This window comes from Centroberyx gerrardi, chromosome 10 (genome assembly GCF_048128805.1).
Source record: "Centroberyx gerrardi isolate f3 chromosome 10, fCenGer3.hap1.cur.20231027, whole genome shotgun sequence".
Taxonomy (NCBI): Eukaryota; Metazoa; Chordata; class Actinopteri; order Beryciformes; family Berycidae; genus Centroberyx; species Centroberyx gerrardi.
Window position 1 is genome coordinate 15,347,094 of NC_136006.1, and position 14,725 is coordinate 15,361,818.

The window sequence follows — 14,725 nt, forward strand, 5'->3', positions numbered from 1 at the left end:
TTATCTTTGGGAAGTTATAAATTGGTATCTCTAAAATATGAAAACTTAACCAGCAGTTGAGAAGAAATAGTTTTCCCGTTCACTCAGATTTTGACATTTTACAATTAATTTTCAATGGTATGGCCTGGTAGAAAGATCCTAAAACGTTTGCTACATCTTGGTGACTATTCCCGCTGCATATTATAGCCAAAGGAAAATTGGATATAGTGTACATGAATTTTGCTGGACACCAATGTTATACAACTTGTTTTTAAGTCAATCAGTCTGTTGGCAAAATACTTAATATCATGGCTTGTATCTCTTATCTTGCTTTGCCAGACACATCAACTGAGAGAGATCTACAGAAGGTCCTGCAACAGCTGGAGCCTCAGATCTCCTTCCTAGAGGAGCTCACGAAGATGGGAGGGGCAATGAGGACTGTACTGACAAAGATCCTGACCAATCAGCAAACATTCAAAGACTTGAGCATGGGTAAATATCCTCACAAACTCATCTGTTCCTGATGAGCTTGTGTGAGATAGTCATACAGTAGTTAGATTGATGTTTATCAGAAATTGCTATATCACTGAGTTTTGTTTGTCTCTCTGTAGACATCTTATTTTTCAAAGGTTGGAAAATACTGGTAAAATGAGCATATTATGCACTTGTGTTTGTTTTTTTCTGCACATTGCAATAAGAATTGCTATTCACAGGCACAATTTCTTTAGCACCTGTAAAAAAAAAAAATATATATATATGTGTGTGTATATATCAAAATGTGGGGAAAAATCAGACACTCCTCAGGAGAAACATCTTCCATCTGGAACATGTTTCCTTCTGATAAAATTTATAGCTTCTTGTGATTTGGACATTACAGCAGTCATTATAGCAATTCTCTTTTGCTGTTCTGTTGCAGGTCAAGAAGAGAATTTGTATGCTAAAAACAACTATGACAAGTATTTGTCAGCGTTGAAGAATTCAGGTCTGGTGTCTGTGGAGGAGAAAGCCCAGGGTGGAGCTGCAGATGTCGCTGCTGGAGCTGAAGGAGGTGCAGGAGCATTGGGCTTATTGGGTAAGACAATCTTTAAACTTTTTATGCTGGAACTCGACTTTAGATGATGGCGTCAGACACTGTTTTAAGTCCCATGATGATCTTCACCTGTTTGTTAGAGGTCTAAGCAACACAGATGCTGGAACCCTGTTGTTTATGTTAGGATTTTTCTTCCGCTTCTTCTTTTTTTTTGCCTTAAAATTCTGTGGAGCTCAAAGTCCCACAGCATCCAAATTTGGTGGATAGGTTGTACATCTCCCCCACTACTCAGCCCCCCCCAAAAAAAATACAGCAATTGGCCATATGGTGACAAGCATCTTTACATTTTTAGCCAATAACTCCTGAACCATATGGCGTAGAATCAGTTTTTTTCCTCAGATTCCTTGGCTCAAGACAAATCTATTGCACAAACTGCCTCATTCATCATTTCCGCCATGATCGTTTTTTTTTTCGAGATTTCTGAATTTTATGCAAAACCTATTTTTTAGTTATTTCTCTTGCAAAGTTGATTGAATCTCCATGAAGTTTTGCACACAGCATATATTGACTTCGTAGATTACGGCTATTACACAGCATTTTGAAAATTCAAACAACAAAGTTGATGGTGAAGACACTCAAACTGGAAATGAGGCATAATTCCTTGACACTTGATGCTAAAGCAACCTCACATACATGTTTGGGATGTGCACCAAAGTTGCTCAGACCACATTTGGTTGTGCTCCATAGCGCCACCATCAGGCCAGCCTTATAGTGACACCTATTTTTTGTATTAATTTCTCCTACAAAGTTTACTCAATCTCCACTGAATTTTAGACAGAGCATATTTTAACTGCCTAAATCATGGCTACTCCAGAGAATTTTGATACACATAACCAACTGGCCAAGACACACAAATGAGTTGACAGTGAAAATGTGCAAACTTAAACATTTAATGCTAGAGCAATCAAACTTCATATACAAGTGTACAGTACATTTACAGTCATGCTCTATAATGTTGCTGTGAGGACAAATTGGCAGTTTTTTAAATTACGATATCTTGGGCATTTATGTATGCTTGGCCTATTGGCTTGGACCCCGCTAATGGCCACTTGTGGCGATATGGTTTTTTTTTTCTAGGAACCTCTGCACCAGGGAGCCCAGATGAGTCTAATAAAGAGGTATGTGTCAGCATCACACACAGAATAACTTATTATACCCATTTTTTTTATTAAGACACTGAAAAAACAAACAAAGAACCCCTTTCTTAGAAATACAGTATCAGTTTGGTATACAGCACATAAACATGTAGGTGAGGTGGTCACATTATCACAATTTACTCCGATCTGGGGTAATGATCAGTTTAAACCTGGTAAAGCAGACGGAGGATTCAAATTATGGGCTAATAAGGGCATTCAAAAAATCTCTGATCTATATGTAGATGGAAGTTTCCTTTCATTTGATCAATTATGTCAGAAATATCAGATCCCTAGAAAACATTTCTTCAAATATTTGCAATTGAGAAGCTTTATATCATTAAAATATAAGCACATAATGTCCAAACCACCACTATCAATTATCGAGGAAATCGTACTTAAGAACTTAGATGGTAAAGGTCACATATCTAGGTTTTATAATATTCTGGCAACACATTCGGCAGAGTCAACTCGTGATAGATTAAATGCTTGGAGAATGGACATACAAGAGGACATTGATGAGGAGGATCAGGAAATGGCGTGCTTAAAAGCACAAAAGCAATCGATTAATACAAGGCTGAAATTGCTTCAGTATAAATGGCTAATGAGAGTGTACATAACCCCTGTTAAACTTCACCATATGTCCCCCAACATTCCTGACACTTGTGTTAGGTGCTTAGATGAGAAGGGGACCCTGTTTCATTGTTTATGGGATTGCCCCAGAATACAGATATTCTGGAAAAGTGTAATCAGATGTCTATCACAGATAATTGGGGAAAAACATACCTTTTTGTGCCAAACTCTGTGTGCTCGGGATTTACCCTGATGATTTTGTTAGGACATCGAAACAGACAAAACTATTAGACTTTGGACTTCTTCAAGCAAGGAGAGTGATTGCATTATACTGGAGGAATGTAGACCCTCCATCACTAAAAATGTGGATGAAAGAACTGTCAAGTTGTCTTGGATTGGAGAGACTGACATACATTGCTAAAGGGAAACAAAAGGACTTTGCTAATATTTAGAACCCAATTATGGACTTTTTAGAAAATACAAATATGGCCTGAATGAGGGAGGGAAAAGGAAGAGTGTATTGACAGAAGACTGCCTTTATTTTTTTAAAAAATGTTTTTAATATTACTTCTATTATTATGATGATTATTATTATTATTATTATTATTACTATGTTTCTCTCAGTTTTCTTTCTTTCTCTGTTATTGTTATGATTAATATTATTATTATTTTATATGTATATATATATATATATATATATATATATATCATTATTTATTTGTTTATTTATTCATTTATTTATTTTTGACGCGTGTATGAGTAAGGATGTACGTGATGTGTTGTCTGTTTTCAATTGTGAAATTTCAATAAACATATTGTTAAAAAAAAAAAGTATACCCATTTTTTATTTGAATTTAGTGTCCAACATGTCAGATTTGTTTTGATTTTATCCGAACTGATTTATTGTTACTGTTAAGCTTGTTGGAGAACTTGCTGTAATTCATTTTTTTTTTTAATAAAGGAGGACCAAGATGGAGGGCAGTCTGTTGGACAGAGAAAGAGGGTAAAGCTGAGTAGCACTACCAAAGGTAATTGTGGTCTCGTAATGCACTAATTTGACATTGAAATGTGGTCAGGAGCTGCCCGTCTTACTGTGTCCCTTATCTGCCCACAGACCCATCTATTATAGAATCTCTGAAACATAAATGCTTTTTGGAGGAACTGCTGTTTTGGACGATAAAATACGAGTTTCCTCAGAAGATGGTCACCTTCTTACTGAACATGTTGCCAGATCAGGACTACAAGGTATTTTCTTTCCTACAGGGTTCTGTTGTACATTTTCTTTCTAAAAAGCATAATAAATGTAAAGGAAAAAAAAAATCGAGCATTGCATTTTGATGCAAGTCCCATCTGCAGATTAATATAAGTAGATATTTGCTCTGTCCTTATTTCACTTTTAATATAATTCTCAATTATTTTTAATTCAGTTAGTTTTAGTGGCAGAGGTTGAAATTTCATTTGTTTGCACTTGCTTGAATTTGTAGTGGTATACCGGCTTACTAAAACTTTTTCTTTTTAATCTATTTTTTTTTAATTGCCTGGTTAGTATGGTTTTATTGCCTCAGAGTTTTACATAACTGTAATAATCTTTGATTAGCCTAATGTTTGCCCCCTTAGGTTTACAAAGCAAAAAGTATCTACCAAAAAGGGACCACTTAGTCACAATAAGCCTAAATTGCGTGATGGGAAACTTAACTTTTCTCTTGTCCTCTCCGGCAGATCACCTTCACAAAAACATTCGTTCAACATTATGCATTCATCATGAAAACGCTGATGAAAAGCCACGAATCGGATACCATGTCCAACCGCATCGTACATATTAGTGTGCAGCTGTTCAGCAACGAGGAGCTGGCACGACACGTGACGGAGGAGTGTCAGCTGCTGGACATCATGGTCACGGTCCTCCTCTACATGATGGAGAGTTGCCTTATCAAAAGTGAACTTCAAGGTGAGTTGTCTGAATGAGTCGGATTACTGTTCATTTTGGTTTGGCACACATCACCACACTTTTGATTCTGTGGCTTATTTTGTCTGCATAATTGTGTTTTTTAATTATACTTAAAGACTGTAAATAATAGACTAAGTGGTTAAAGTTATACTTCAATTTGGAACATTTTAATTTTACATCAAAATGAGTTCATGAACAATCAAAAGGAGTTCATGAACAATCAGTCTGCCATTTGCTGCCTCAGGAATGAATAATCTATCCATAATTGCAAACAAGCAAAATTATTTCCCATCTATAAAATTAATTCCCATCACCAGACCATATTTTTATTAGCAGCATTAATTTTTCTGCCTAGGTGAAAGCCACCATCGGTGATTGATCATAAACTCATTTGGTAGCATGCACAGTAAAACCTGTTTTACCAAAGTGAAATATGGTTTTAAAGATAGTGGCCTTCTGGCTTGATGTAATAACCTGTACTACAGCACAAAATGTCAAAACGTCTGCATCTACTCAAAGATTAGGAGGTGTTCAATGAACTGTGGAATGGGCTGGGAGGCATACTTATATAACATCAAACCAAGAGATCATCATTTTTATGTTGCTGGTCCATTAATGTCAAGTCATATAAAATGTTTAATTTTTGGTGCCATTGTAGTAGCTGTTGATCTTTTGGCCTTTTTGTCAGGGAATATTCTGTTTTAGTTCAGCCTTGGACTTGTGAAACATTTGGGCTATATATTAGGTTATGGCTATGTTTCATACTTATTTGAAGGTACTCTGCAATGCTGATCACCCTACCTCCATACACTCTACTTGATATACTGTACTCAATCATCATTAAACCATATCATTACCTCAAAAAAAACACAGCGCTCCACCAAATTTTATAGGAAAACATTGTTTTCAGAAGGAAAAAATGGTCCGCACTCAAAAGTGCAACATTTATGCTTATTTCACTTCAAACATTTTCTATTTTTACTCATTTTTAATGCAGAAAAAAACATGCACAGATGTTATGGCCCTCTGGCCTTCCTCAGTGTGCAGGCTCCAAGTGAAGTAAGCCTGAATGTTGTACTTCTGAGTGCCGACCATTTCTTCTTCTGACAATAGCATCATTAACTCTGCCTCTGCAGACAGAGATTTGATTTGTGTACTGGGTGGGTGGGTGGGTTAATGTCTGTCTAGTTGCTTTAAAAAATAAACTAATTGCAAAGTGTATCTTTTAAAATAGATAGCCACAATATGTTTTGTTAACTTCATGTACATGTGTGTCCCTGTCTCTCTCTGTTCTTTTCAGATGAAGAAAACAGTCGCCATGTTGTGGTGAACTGTGGCGAGGCTCTGTTGAAGAACAACACTTACTGGCCTTTAGTTAGCGATTTTATTAATATCCTATCACACCAAAGTGTAGCAAAGAAATTCCTGGAGGACCATTCATTGTTGATGCTGTGGATGAGCTTTGTGTCATTTTTTCAAGGTAAATCATAGTTTGAATATGAGTTGGATCCATTGAGCTCTAAAGCAGACATTGAATTTAGAACTTACTAAAGGCATTCATTGTGGAAATGCATTTCCACAATGAATGGTATGAATGGTTGTAGGATTCCACATTATGTTCTGCGGGTGTATTTTTATTTATTTATTTAACCTTTATTTATCCAGGTTAGCCTCATTGAGATTAAGAACAACAACAAACATTTCATTACATTACATTACATTGTATATTACTTGCCCTGTTGTCATTTGTCTGTCCTGGATTTATACTCCATCACTTGTACTCCATCTATTAAATTATGCCAGTCCAGTGGTATAATAATGCCACTATACCACTTTCATTTGTAATGCAGACACTGTAAGGGTAAACACAAATAACATTTGGTTTAAATGATACAGTAGAATTTATAAAACTAGGTTCTAGTCTCACAAAGGACTATTTAATCTGCACTGTTATGCTAATGATGATGTTTGATAGAACATGAATAGAAGTGAATTATGGGGTGTTAATTATGTGATTCTTTGTCACTGAATCAGAATTGTAGTTTGTGCTGCTCACTTGCCATGTGTACTCTACCACAACCCTAAAAATAACACTCACCCTCGCACTGTGGGCTGGAGTATCCTCTTACTGATGTTATGTGCAAAGTGTCACTATCACATTGTATAAATGTAGACTGCTGTTGCCTTGCTTGGAGGTGAATCCTCTTGTTTGACACAGATTAATCTGGCTCTCACCAAACATTTTTGGCAGATTTAGAGATTTATGCATTTACCAATATACTAACACATTTGTACAGACAGCATTTTCATTACATGCATGAAAAACATTTTTAGAGTAGTCTGTAGTGAATTTTTAACAACATATGGCCCATTTTTTGTGATTTATAATTTGCTTGTTTACATGACACCACCAAGATGTGGGTACTGTCTAACTTTGCAAGCCTTTTCCTGCTCTTATAGGTATGAACTTGAATAAGCGGGAGCTGAATGAACATGTAGAATTTGAGTCTCAGACATACTATGCAGCGTTTGCAGCAGAGCTGGAGGCCTGTGCACAACCAATGTGGGGTCTCTTGACACACTGCAAAGTCAAAGTAAGTCCCGTCTCTACTCTCCCACAACTCCCACAAGTGCATTCATGATGATCTTGAAAGATTAATACCACATGCATCTCAGACATACTCTACTACATGCACCAAATGCACATATACAACTATATGAATCTTTAAGTTTCAAATCTTCTCTGTGTGCAGGAGACACAGGAATACACTAAAACTGTGGTACGCTACTGCTTGGAGACACTGCAGATCTGGTTTGATGCCATTGGCTTCATTGACGAGGTAAATTCAGATGTACATGTAGGCCTAGACACACAAACTGCTGTATTTACAAGCAAGCATTTTCCTCTCCTGTTTCTCATGGCTCATGTATCTCTCACAGCCTGCTCCAAATCAAGTGACATTTCACCTGCCACTGCACCGCTATTATGCCATGTTCCTCAGTAAGGTATGTCAGAGGCCTTCAACTCACAGAAGTCTTCATACTACTGGTACCAAAGAATCCACATTATTGTAAATGTGTTAACATTTACTACTTTTTTTTTATCATGATCATTATTATTTTTTCTTGTGTATATGTTGGATAGTTAATTGTTTGGTTCTGAACTCTTGCAGGCTGTGAAGTGCCAGGGGCTGGACCTGGACAGCCTCCTTCCAGATCAAGAGATGCTGATGAAGATCATGGTGCATCCACTGCAGATCCAGGTATAGCACTAGAGGCCCATAAACACATTTATGTACTCATCTTCAACTCTTGAGTCATGTTCAGAGTCGATTAAAACTTTGCTTTGTGTGATTTTAGGCAAGCCTGTCAGAGATCCACAGCAACATGTGGGTCAGGAATGGTCTCCAGATCAAAGGACAGGCTATGACCTACGTGCAATCTCACTTCTGCAACTCCATGATTGACCCAGACATCTATCTGCTCCAGGTTAAGATTGTTGAATCAATGCGCTCTCGATCAGTATCACTTATATACTCGGCTTTATAATACATGTTTCTGTTGATTTTTGTATTTGTCTCTCTACATATATCTGCATTTATTTTACAGGTTTGTGCGTCAAGGCTGGATCCTGACTACTTCATCTCGTCTGTCTTCGAGAGGTAAGCTCTCACCCACACACACATAAACATGTATAACATTTCTCTGTTGTGGGGCGTACAGGTGGCTCAGTGATGCATACCATGTAAAATGCGATGTCCTAGGTTCGAATCCGACCCAGGACCTTTGTCGCATGTCATTCCCCTCTCTCTCCCAGTCTTTCCTGTCCATCTCTACTTTAAACTGTCAAATAAAAGCAAAAATGCAAAAAAAAAAACATTTCTCTATTGTCACACATTGCATTTTTAATGTGACCCAGATTGGTGGCATTCTGCAGATTTCTTTAACTGTTTTTTCTCGCACAGGTTCAAAGTGGTTGACTTGCTGACCATGGCGTCTCAGCATCAGAATGCCGTGCTGGACTCTGAGCAGGAGAGGCCGATGCTGGAAGGAGCGCTGACCTTCCTGGTCATACTGACAAGTCTTCGCATTCATTTGGGTAGGTTCTACAACAGATGATGTACACAATCCAGTATATTTAATCAATCTCTGTCAATCTGTCTTATTACTTCTCTCTGCCGCTTGCTCTCACTCTCGCTGACAGGCATGGCAGATGATGAGATTCTCCGAGCTGAGATGGTCTCTCAGTTGTGTATGAATGACCGTACACACAGCTCACTGTTGGACCTTGTATCCTTCACTACTTAATTTAGCTGAGATCTATTGAATAGCTATCCAGTCATCCTTGAGAGTCTATTTCCTTAAGAATGCTTTTTCAGATTCCTGAGAATCCCAACCCCAAGAGTGGCATTGTGCCAGGGAGCTGTAGCTTTGAGGAGATGCTCTCTGCTGTGGCTGACTTCAAAGCACCTGTGTTTGAGCCAGGAGGCTCCATGCAGCAGGGCATGTACACACCTAAAGGTAGGATTCTGTTGAAGCTACAGTCTATTAGTAGACAGCTTTAACAACTGCCCTGCTATTGGAAGGCTTTATTGGATTAACTCAAAGTAAAAAACATTACCTCCCCTCCCCATGTATGAAATAGGCTAGTTACATCAATGCCTTTGTCTCTTGTTGCTAAATATAGGACTTTGCCTAATGCCTCTTTTTCTTCCTCATTGGATCACAATCTAGATTGGTAGTCCTATCACATTGCTTGTATTTGTGTTGTACTCATTGCTGCAGGTAATAGAAACAAAAGTTTAAATTTTTATGCTCAATGTCTTGTCTTGTCAATTATGTGGAAAAGGGAAAGAGATGGGTATGAGGCTTGAAAATGGATAAACATTCCACTGCTTCTAAATTGAAGGTTTGCAGCAGTCTTGAGCATTAGGTCTATGTCATTAATACTGAACAAGCCACTTGGGGGCAGGCTTACACCACTTATGGAGAGGAGGAGAAAAATGAAAAACTGTGAGTCACTGACTTTTCAGCAGGTGTTACAAAGCAGATCTTTCCCTTTTCCCAACCAGCGGAGGTGTGGGAGAAGGAGTTTGACCCCATCATGGTTGTTCTCAGAACGGTCTATCGGCGTGACGTCCAGTCAGCAATGGACAGATACTCAGCATTGTAAGTCAACACTGGTGCCTCAATATTCCAAAATAAATGGCTTAAGAATTTACATAATCTATGTATAAAGTTAGCAGTTATCCTCATTTAAAGGTTTGTATCCTGTTTCTACCGCATACAGTCCTTCATCTACATTTGCAATTCTGTTCTGGTCAATTCTGTTTTTGGAGTGGTCATGTTCATCACCCTCACCAAACGCGACCTGTATCATGCCCTGCTCAATGTCGTAGGGTCACCTCTCCCACCTGCTCATGAAGGGACATGATAAGAAGGGTCAGGTCTACACGGTGCTAGGGTTGGGGTTCCAATTAGATGGCTGTCGAGCAAGATCAATATTTCAAGCCAAACTGTAATAGAATTGAGGAAATCTTTCTTGTTTGATTGCGGTGCAGAAGTCTCCAAAGACAAATGTGCCAGCAGGGGTGAAGGAGATACCGTGGGGTTAATTTCTTTAAGCTCACTAGAAGATTTGAAGATGCTAAATATACCAAAGGGTGCTTCCCTGGATGATTCTTGGTTTGAAATAGTAGTGTGGGAAGATTACTTTTTATAATGGGATTCTAAGCCTTTTTTAGTATGAATGTAATTGAAGCTACAGAGAGATCACTTGGGTATTTAATTGTAGTTACTTTTAGAATATATCTCTCCATCAAACCTTTTTCTTGAAAGACCTGACTATTACAGCAAAGGCCAGTGTTTAGTGTTCTAAACCTGATGACACAGAGGCATATTTCTCCTTGAAACGTATTGAAGCTGCCATTTCCCCCCATCAGAGTGTGATACCAGGCTTATGTTGCTCATTCGCACCGTTTGAATATGATGGATTGCCTGTCAGGCCGGCCCCGTTTTTATATAACCATGATCCTTTCATCACTAATAGAGTGAGAGACTTTGCTGCCCATCGGCTGTTCTGTTGCATAGACTAAAAGCTTTTGTACAGTGAATTACTCAGAACAATGTTAGTTGTCACATCATCAAACTCCTATTTCTCTCACGGTCTTGCTTTGTATGAAAAAATGACCTTTTATTGCATGTAAGATAACACACCGTAACACACACCCTTATGAGTGTGGTAATTACTATGTTCTTTCTATTGTTATTTGTTCTTCTGATGTTTTTTGTTGTGGATTATGTTGTCACCTAGCTTGAAACAGTCTGGCATTCACACCGGCAACCCGTGGCCACCTTACAAGGAGAGGACTCCTCTGCACCCATGTTACAAAGGCCTAGTCAAGCTGCTGCACTGCAAGACTTTGCACATAGTAATATTCACTCTCCTTTACAAGGTGAGCCTTTCAACACCTATTCATGTAGTATAATACAGCTTTGCCCTTGCATCTCAATTTACTGCTTGAACTAAATCGGAAGCACTTTTAATTGCCAAATTGAATTGGTGCTGACATGTTATAAGACAATTGTACAATACAGGATTGACACACTAAGTGGAGGACAAAACAAAAGTACCTCATAGTACAGACAAGGCGTACTGTAAGACCTACTGACAGTAGACTGAACATAAACACACAAGTATTCATTCACACCCAAATAATTGTTCTACTGTAGCACCATGGCATAGTTAGTAACATTAGTGAGGGGATAATGTGGGCTCAGTAGTCCAGAGTACCATAAGGTCACAATAAACATGCTGTATTACCTGCAACATGGTAATAAACCATGCCTAAGGTTTTATCTCTTCTTCAGTGTAAACTAATATCTTCATATGTTCTAGATCTGGATGGATCATCAGAACATGTCTGAGCATGTGCTGTGCATGGTGCTGTACCTTATTGAGCTGGGCTTGGACAATCAAGTTCAAGACGACAAGGAGGATGAGGTGAGATATGTGGGCTGTGAGTAGCGCCTGGAGTGGAAGCATACAGTAGATGACCCTCTTACACTCAGATTTTCAGTTATGACACCAGTTGCCCTCGCTGTGTAGGCTGCTGGCCGGTGTCCTACAGTGTTTGTATCTTATGCCTCCAGGAGCCTTGCATTGAGGAGCACTGCCATGACAGTTGGTTCCCCGGCACCAACCTTCTGTCCAATCTGCACCATGTCATCAACTTTGTGAGGGTCCGGGTTCCTGAGACAGCTCCTGAAGTGAAGAGAGAGCCCCCTCCCAGCACCAGTTCTGAAGCTTCCTCTTTTGGCCAGGTAAGAGAGAGATCTACTATCAGCTGGCTTGCTGACTGTAATGTGTGTTGCTTGTAGGAACTATAACGGCACACAATCTGTCTAGTACAGCTCCCCCGGTTCACGACAGTATGAAACTACTTAAGCCTGGCAAAGTTTGATTACATTATAAGCTGTTAATGAGTTGTGTGTTGGTATTTGCTACTAAACAAAGGTTAAAAAGTACCCTGGATATGGTTTTGAAACAATACAGGAACAATTCAAGGGACAACAACGAACAATATTATACATGAACACAGGAGGAGCAACGTTATCCATGACTTGCAGTGATGTCATTGTTCTGTTGACACTTCGATTTTGGCTCCCAAAAACCACTGCTATTTTATTGAATAACACAGTTTGATTCCCAAAAACCATCGCTATTTTATTAGTACCAATTAAAATGCCTGTCTATATTGTGCTGTTGGTTCTAATAATCGTGTCACGATAGAAGGGGTGAAATTTCATTGTTGCCCACTGATAAATGCGACATAGTAGCAATAATTTATAAACATAACGTTATCTTGCCTGCCCATTAATCAGGAAAAATGTTTTTCTCTTGAAGAGGGAAGTACTTTTGGATAGTTCACCCACGCTGAAGTGAAATACCAAAATGCATCTTTTGTATGCCTTAAGGGTTTCACGGGTATCCAGAGACGGGTTGTGAATAAGACATACTGTATGTATAGATCATGAAATGACATATCAGGGAGTTAATCTGCAGAATTTAGTGGTGTCAACGATGTTTGTGGCAGAGAGTAATGGTCACATCCTCCAAGGGCTTAAATATCTGTCCTTTTCTTCCGAAGTCAGGTGAGACGTTTGCTTGTTAATTTGTGGTTATAATGCAACGCTGTTCGGGAGTCACTATGGTGACGTTAACAAAACAGTGACGTCACTGCAAGTCATGGATACATAGAAACAAAGAGGCACATAACAATAAGCATCAGTAGCAACCAGTATAATCCTGAGTGTTTATCAAAAAAAATCAAAATCTTTTGTTTGCCTATCCAAGCTGTGCCAATAATTTGTGATTAATGTGTAAATTCTCAACCTTTTTTAATTTCTGAAAGAGTTGCTACAGTGGGAAACTGGATAGTTGGAGTTTTATCGTGAACTGCCTGTAAAATGTTGCTTTTTAAATTCTTTTTAAATTTTTATTTTCCAAAATTATCAACAGGAACACCAAAGCAACGAGAGAAAAGGATATGTAGAATATAGGCCTTCAAGTTATGTGGCACACCAACATAACATCTGATTCTCATGTGTGCAACACACTGCAATAGATTTTAACAACTGAATGCTAATTCTAGCTACTTTTCAGAAACATCTTGGCGTAATTACTCAAATTATTCATAGGAGTGTTAGTTACAGTTGTTGTTTTGCATTTGAGCATTTTTTGTTTTGAGTTGATACATGCCTGGTAATGTTCCCACCCTCACTGTGGGGGGTGTGTGCATTTATTTTTTTCTGCAATACCAAATTGTGGCCCCAAAACCCAGTTACGCACTGACCCATAAGTTTCAACAACAGTCATATCCCTAGTTAGTTCCACAGCTGCCATTTATATGAGCATGCAGTGGGTCTTGGTCTTAGTTTAGAATATTGTTTTCACACACAATTTTTTTTTTCTTTAGCTCTGGCTAGACAAGTGTACTGTTCTGTGTTCATCTTATATTGTTGTTTGTTTGGTACCTTCATGTTCCTCTGTTACTATTATTTTATTATTTATTTATTTTTTAAATGTCATTTTGCCGTACTTGCTCCACAGAATTCCAGGCGTCTTACAGGGAATTGGAGAGAGGTAGCTGTTTGCACCCCTTCTATGAATGAATAGGCTGAAGGCCTTTATGCCATTAGCAATGGCATTTATCTGTTGTTTTTAATATCTTTATTATAAAGAATTTCTTTGTGTGTCTCTATTTGTGTATGTACTCAAAGTGTGTGTGTGCATTTCAAAGGAGGTTTGCCTTGGTGTGTTATGGCGTGTGTATGATGCTGTGCTTCAGTAGTTCCCTCCCTCTCGACCACTGAAACTAATTACGTGTGTAATGCAGGTTTGGGTAAACGCTTTTTAACCGCATGTCAGTGTGATTGATGTTGCTCTGACTGGGCTATATGATGTATGTTTATTTAACAGTGCTGCTCCGGTCCTTTTTGTCAGGTCAGGTCACGGCAATCCTTCAGATGGCTTGCGATCTTTTGCATCAGGATGATTTGAATTTTCCCCAGGAATATGGTTGTTCTGTGTGTCAGGAGACGTAGTCTTGAAACGTCAGCTGAAATTTTATAATGGCCATTTAATTTGACTTTTATGTGTACTGTGCCTGTCTGACTATGGTAATACAGCACCTCTCCAATCCATCACAATCCATCAGACTTTCAGTGATGTTGTAATTTGAGGAGATAGTGTTTGTGCTCACAGACAGACCTGGCTGCAGTAGAATTGGATATGGGTCACAAGGGTTTTCTCTCGCTCTCTAGCTGAACATTATACTGATATAATGTGAGCTTGAGACTTGAAATATTGTGTGCTGTGAAGGGGTGGTTGGAGTTTGTATGTGTGTGAAAGCATTTACATGTGTGTATGCTTGGTCCCATGTGTGTTCACAGTGGTTCTGTATAGCTCAATGTGTAGAACATGGCAGTAACACTGCCAGG

The 14,725-nt window shown here is 38.6% G+C and overlaps 1 protein-coding gene across 2 annotated transcripts in view; it reads left to right on the forward strand.

Annotated features, from left to right (window-relative positions):
• The window catches only part of ubr3 (ubiquitin protein ligase E3 component n-recognin 3), a 42,182-nt gene that overhangs the window by 1,382 nt on the left and 26,075 nt on the right, over positions 1-14,725 (forward strand). The window contains exons 3-23 of one of the 2 annotated variants that reach the window (XM_078286050.1): positions 319-471; positions 896-1,051; positions 2,147-2,187; positions 3,737-3,803; positions 3,890-4,020; positions 4,495-4,723; positions 6,024-6,203; positions 7,184-7,317; positions 7,477-7,563; positions 7,664-7,729; positions 7,897-7,986; positions 8,084-8,212; positions 8,333-8,385; positions 8,689-8,822; positions 8,928-9,013; positions 9,103-9,244; positions 9,796-9,892; positions 11,037-11,178; positions 11,622-11,726; positions 11,876-12,046; positions 13,836-13,868. In XM_078286050.1, the coding sequence (XP_078142176.1) occupies positions 319-471; positions 896-1,051; positions 2,147-2,187; positions 3,737-3,803; positions 3,890-4,020; positions 4,495-4,723; positions 6,024-6,203; positions 7,184-7,317; positions 7,477-7,563; positions 7,664-7,729; positions 7,897-7,986; positions 8,084-8,212; positions 8,333-8,385; positions 8,689-8,822; positions 8,928-9,013; positions 9,103-9,244; positions 9,796-9,892; positions 11,037-11,178; positions 11,622-11,726; positions 11,876-12,046; positions 13,836-13,868 (2,426 nt within the window). The remainder of the gene's footprint in view (positions 1-318; positions 472-895; positions 1,052-2,146; positions 2,188-3,736; positions 3,804-3,889; positions 4,021-4,494; positions 4,724-6,023; positions 6,204-7,183; positions 7,318-7,476; positions 7,564-7,663; positions 7,730-7,896; positions 7,987-8,083; positions 8,213-8,332; positions 8,386-8,688; positions 8,823-8,927; positions 9,014-9,102; positions 9,245-9,795; positions 9,893-11,036; positions 11,179-11,621; positions 11,727-11,875; positions 12,047-13,835; positions 13,869-14,725) is intronic. The other variant, XM_078286051.1, reaches the window with a different exon arrangement.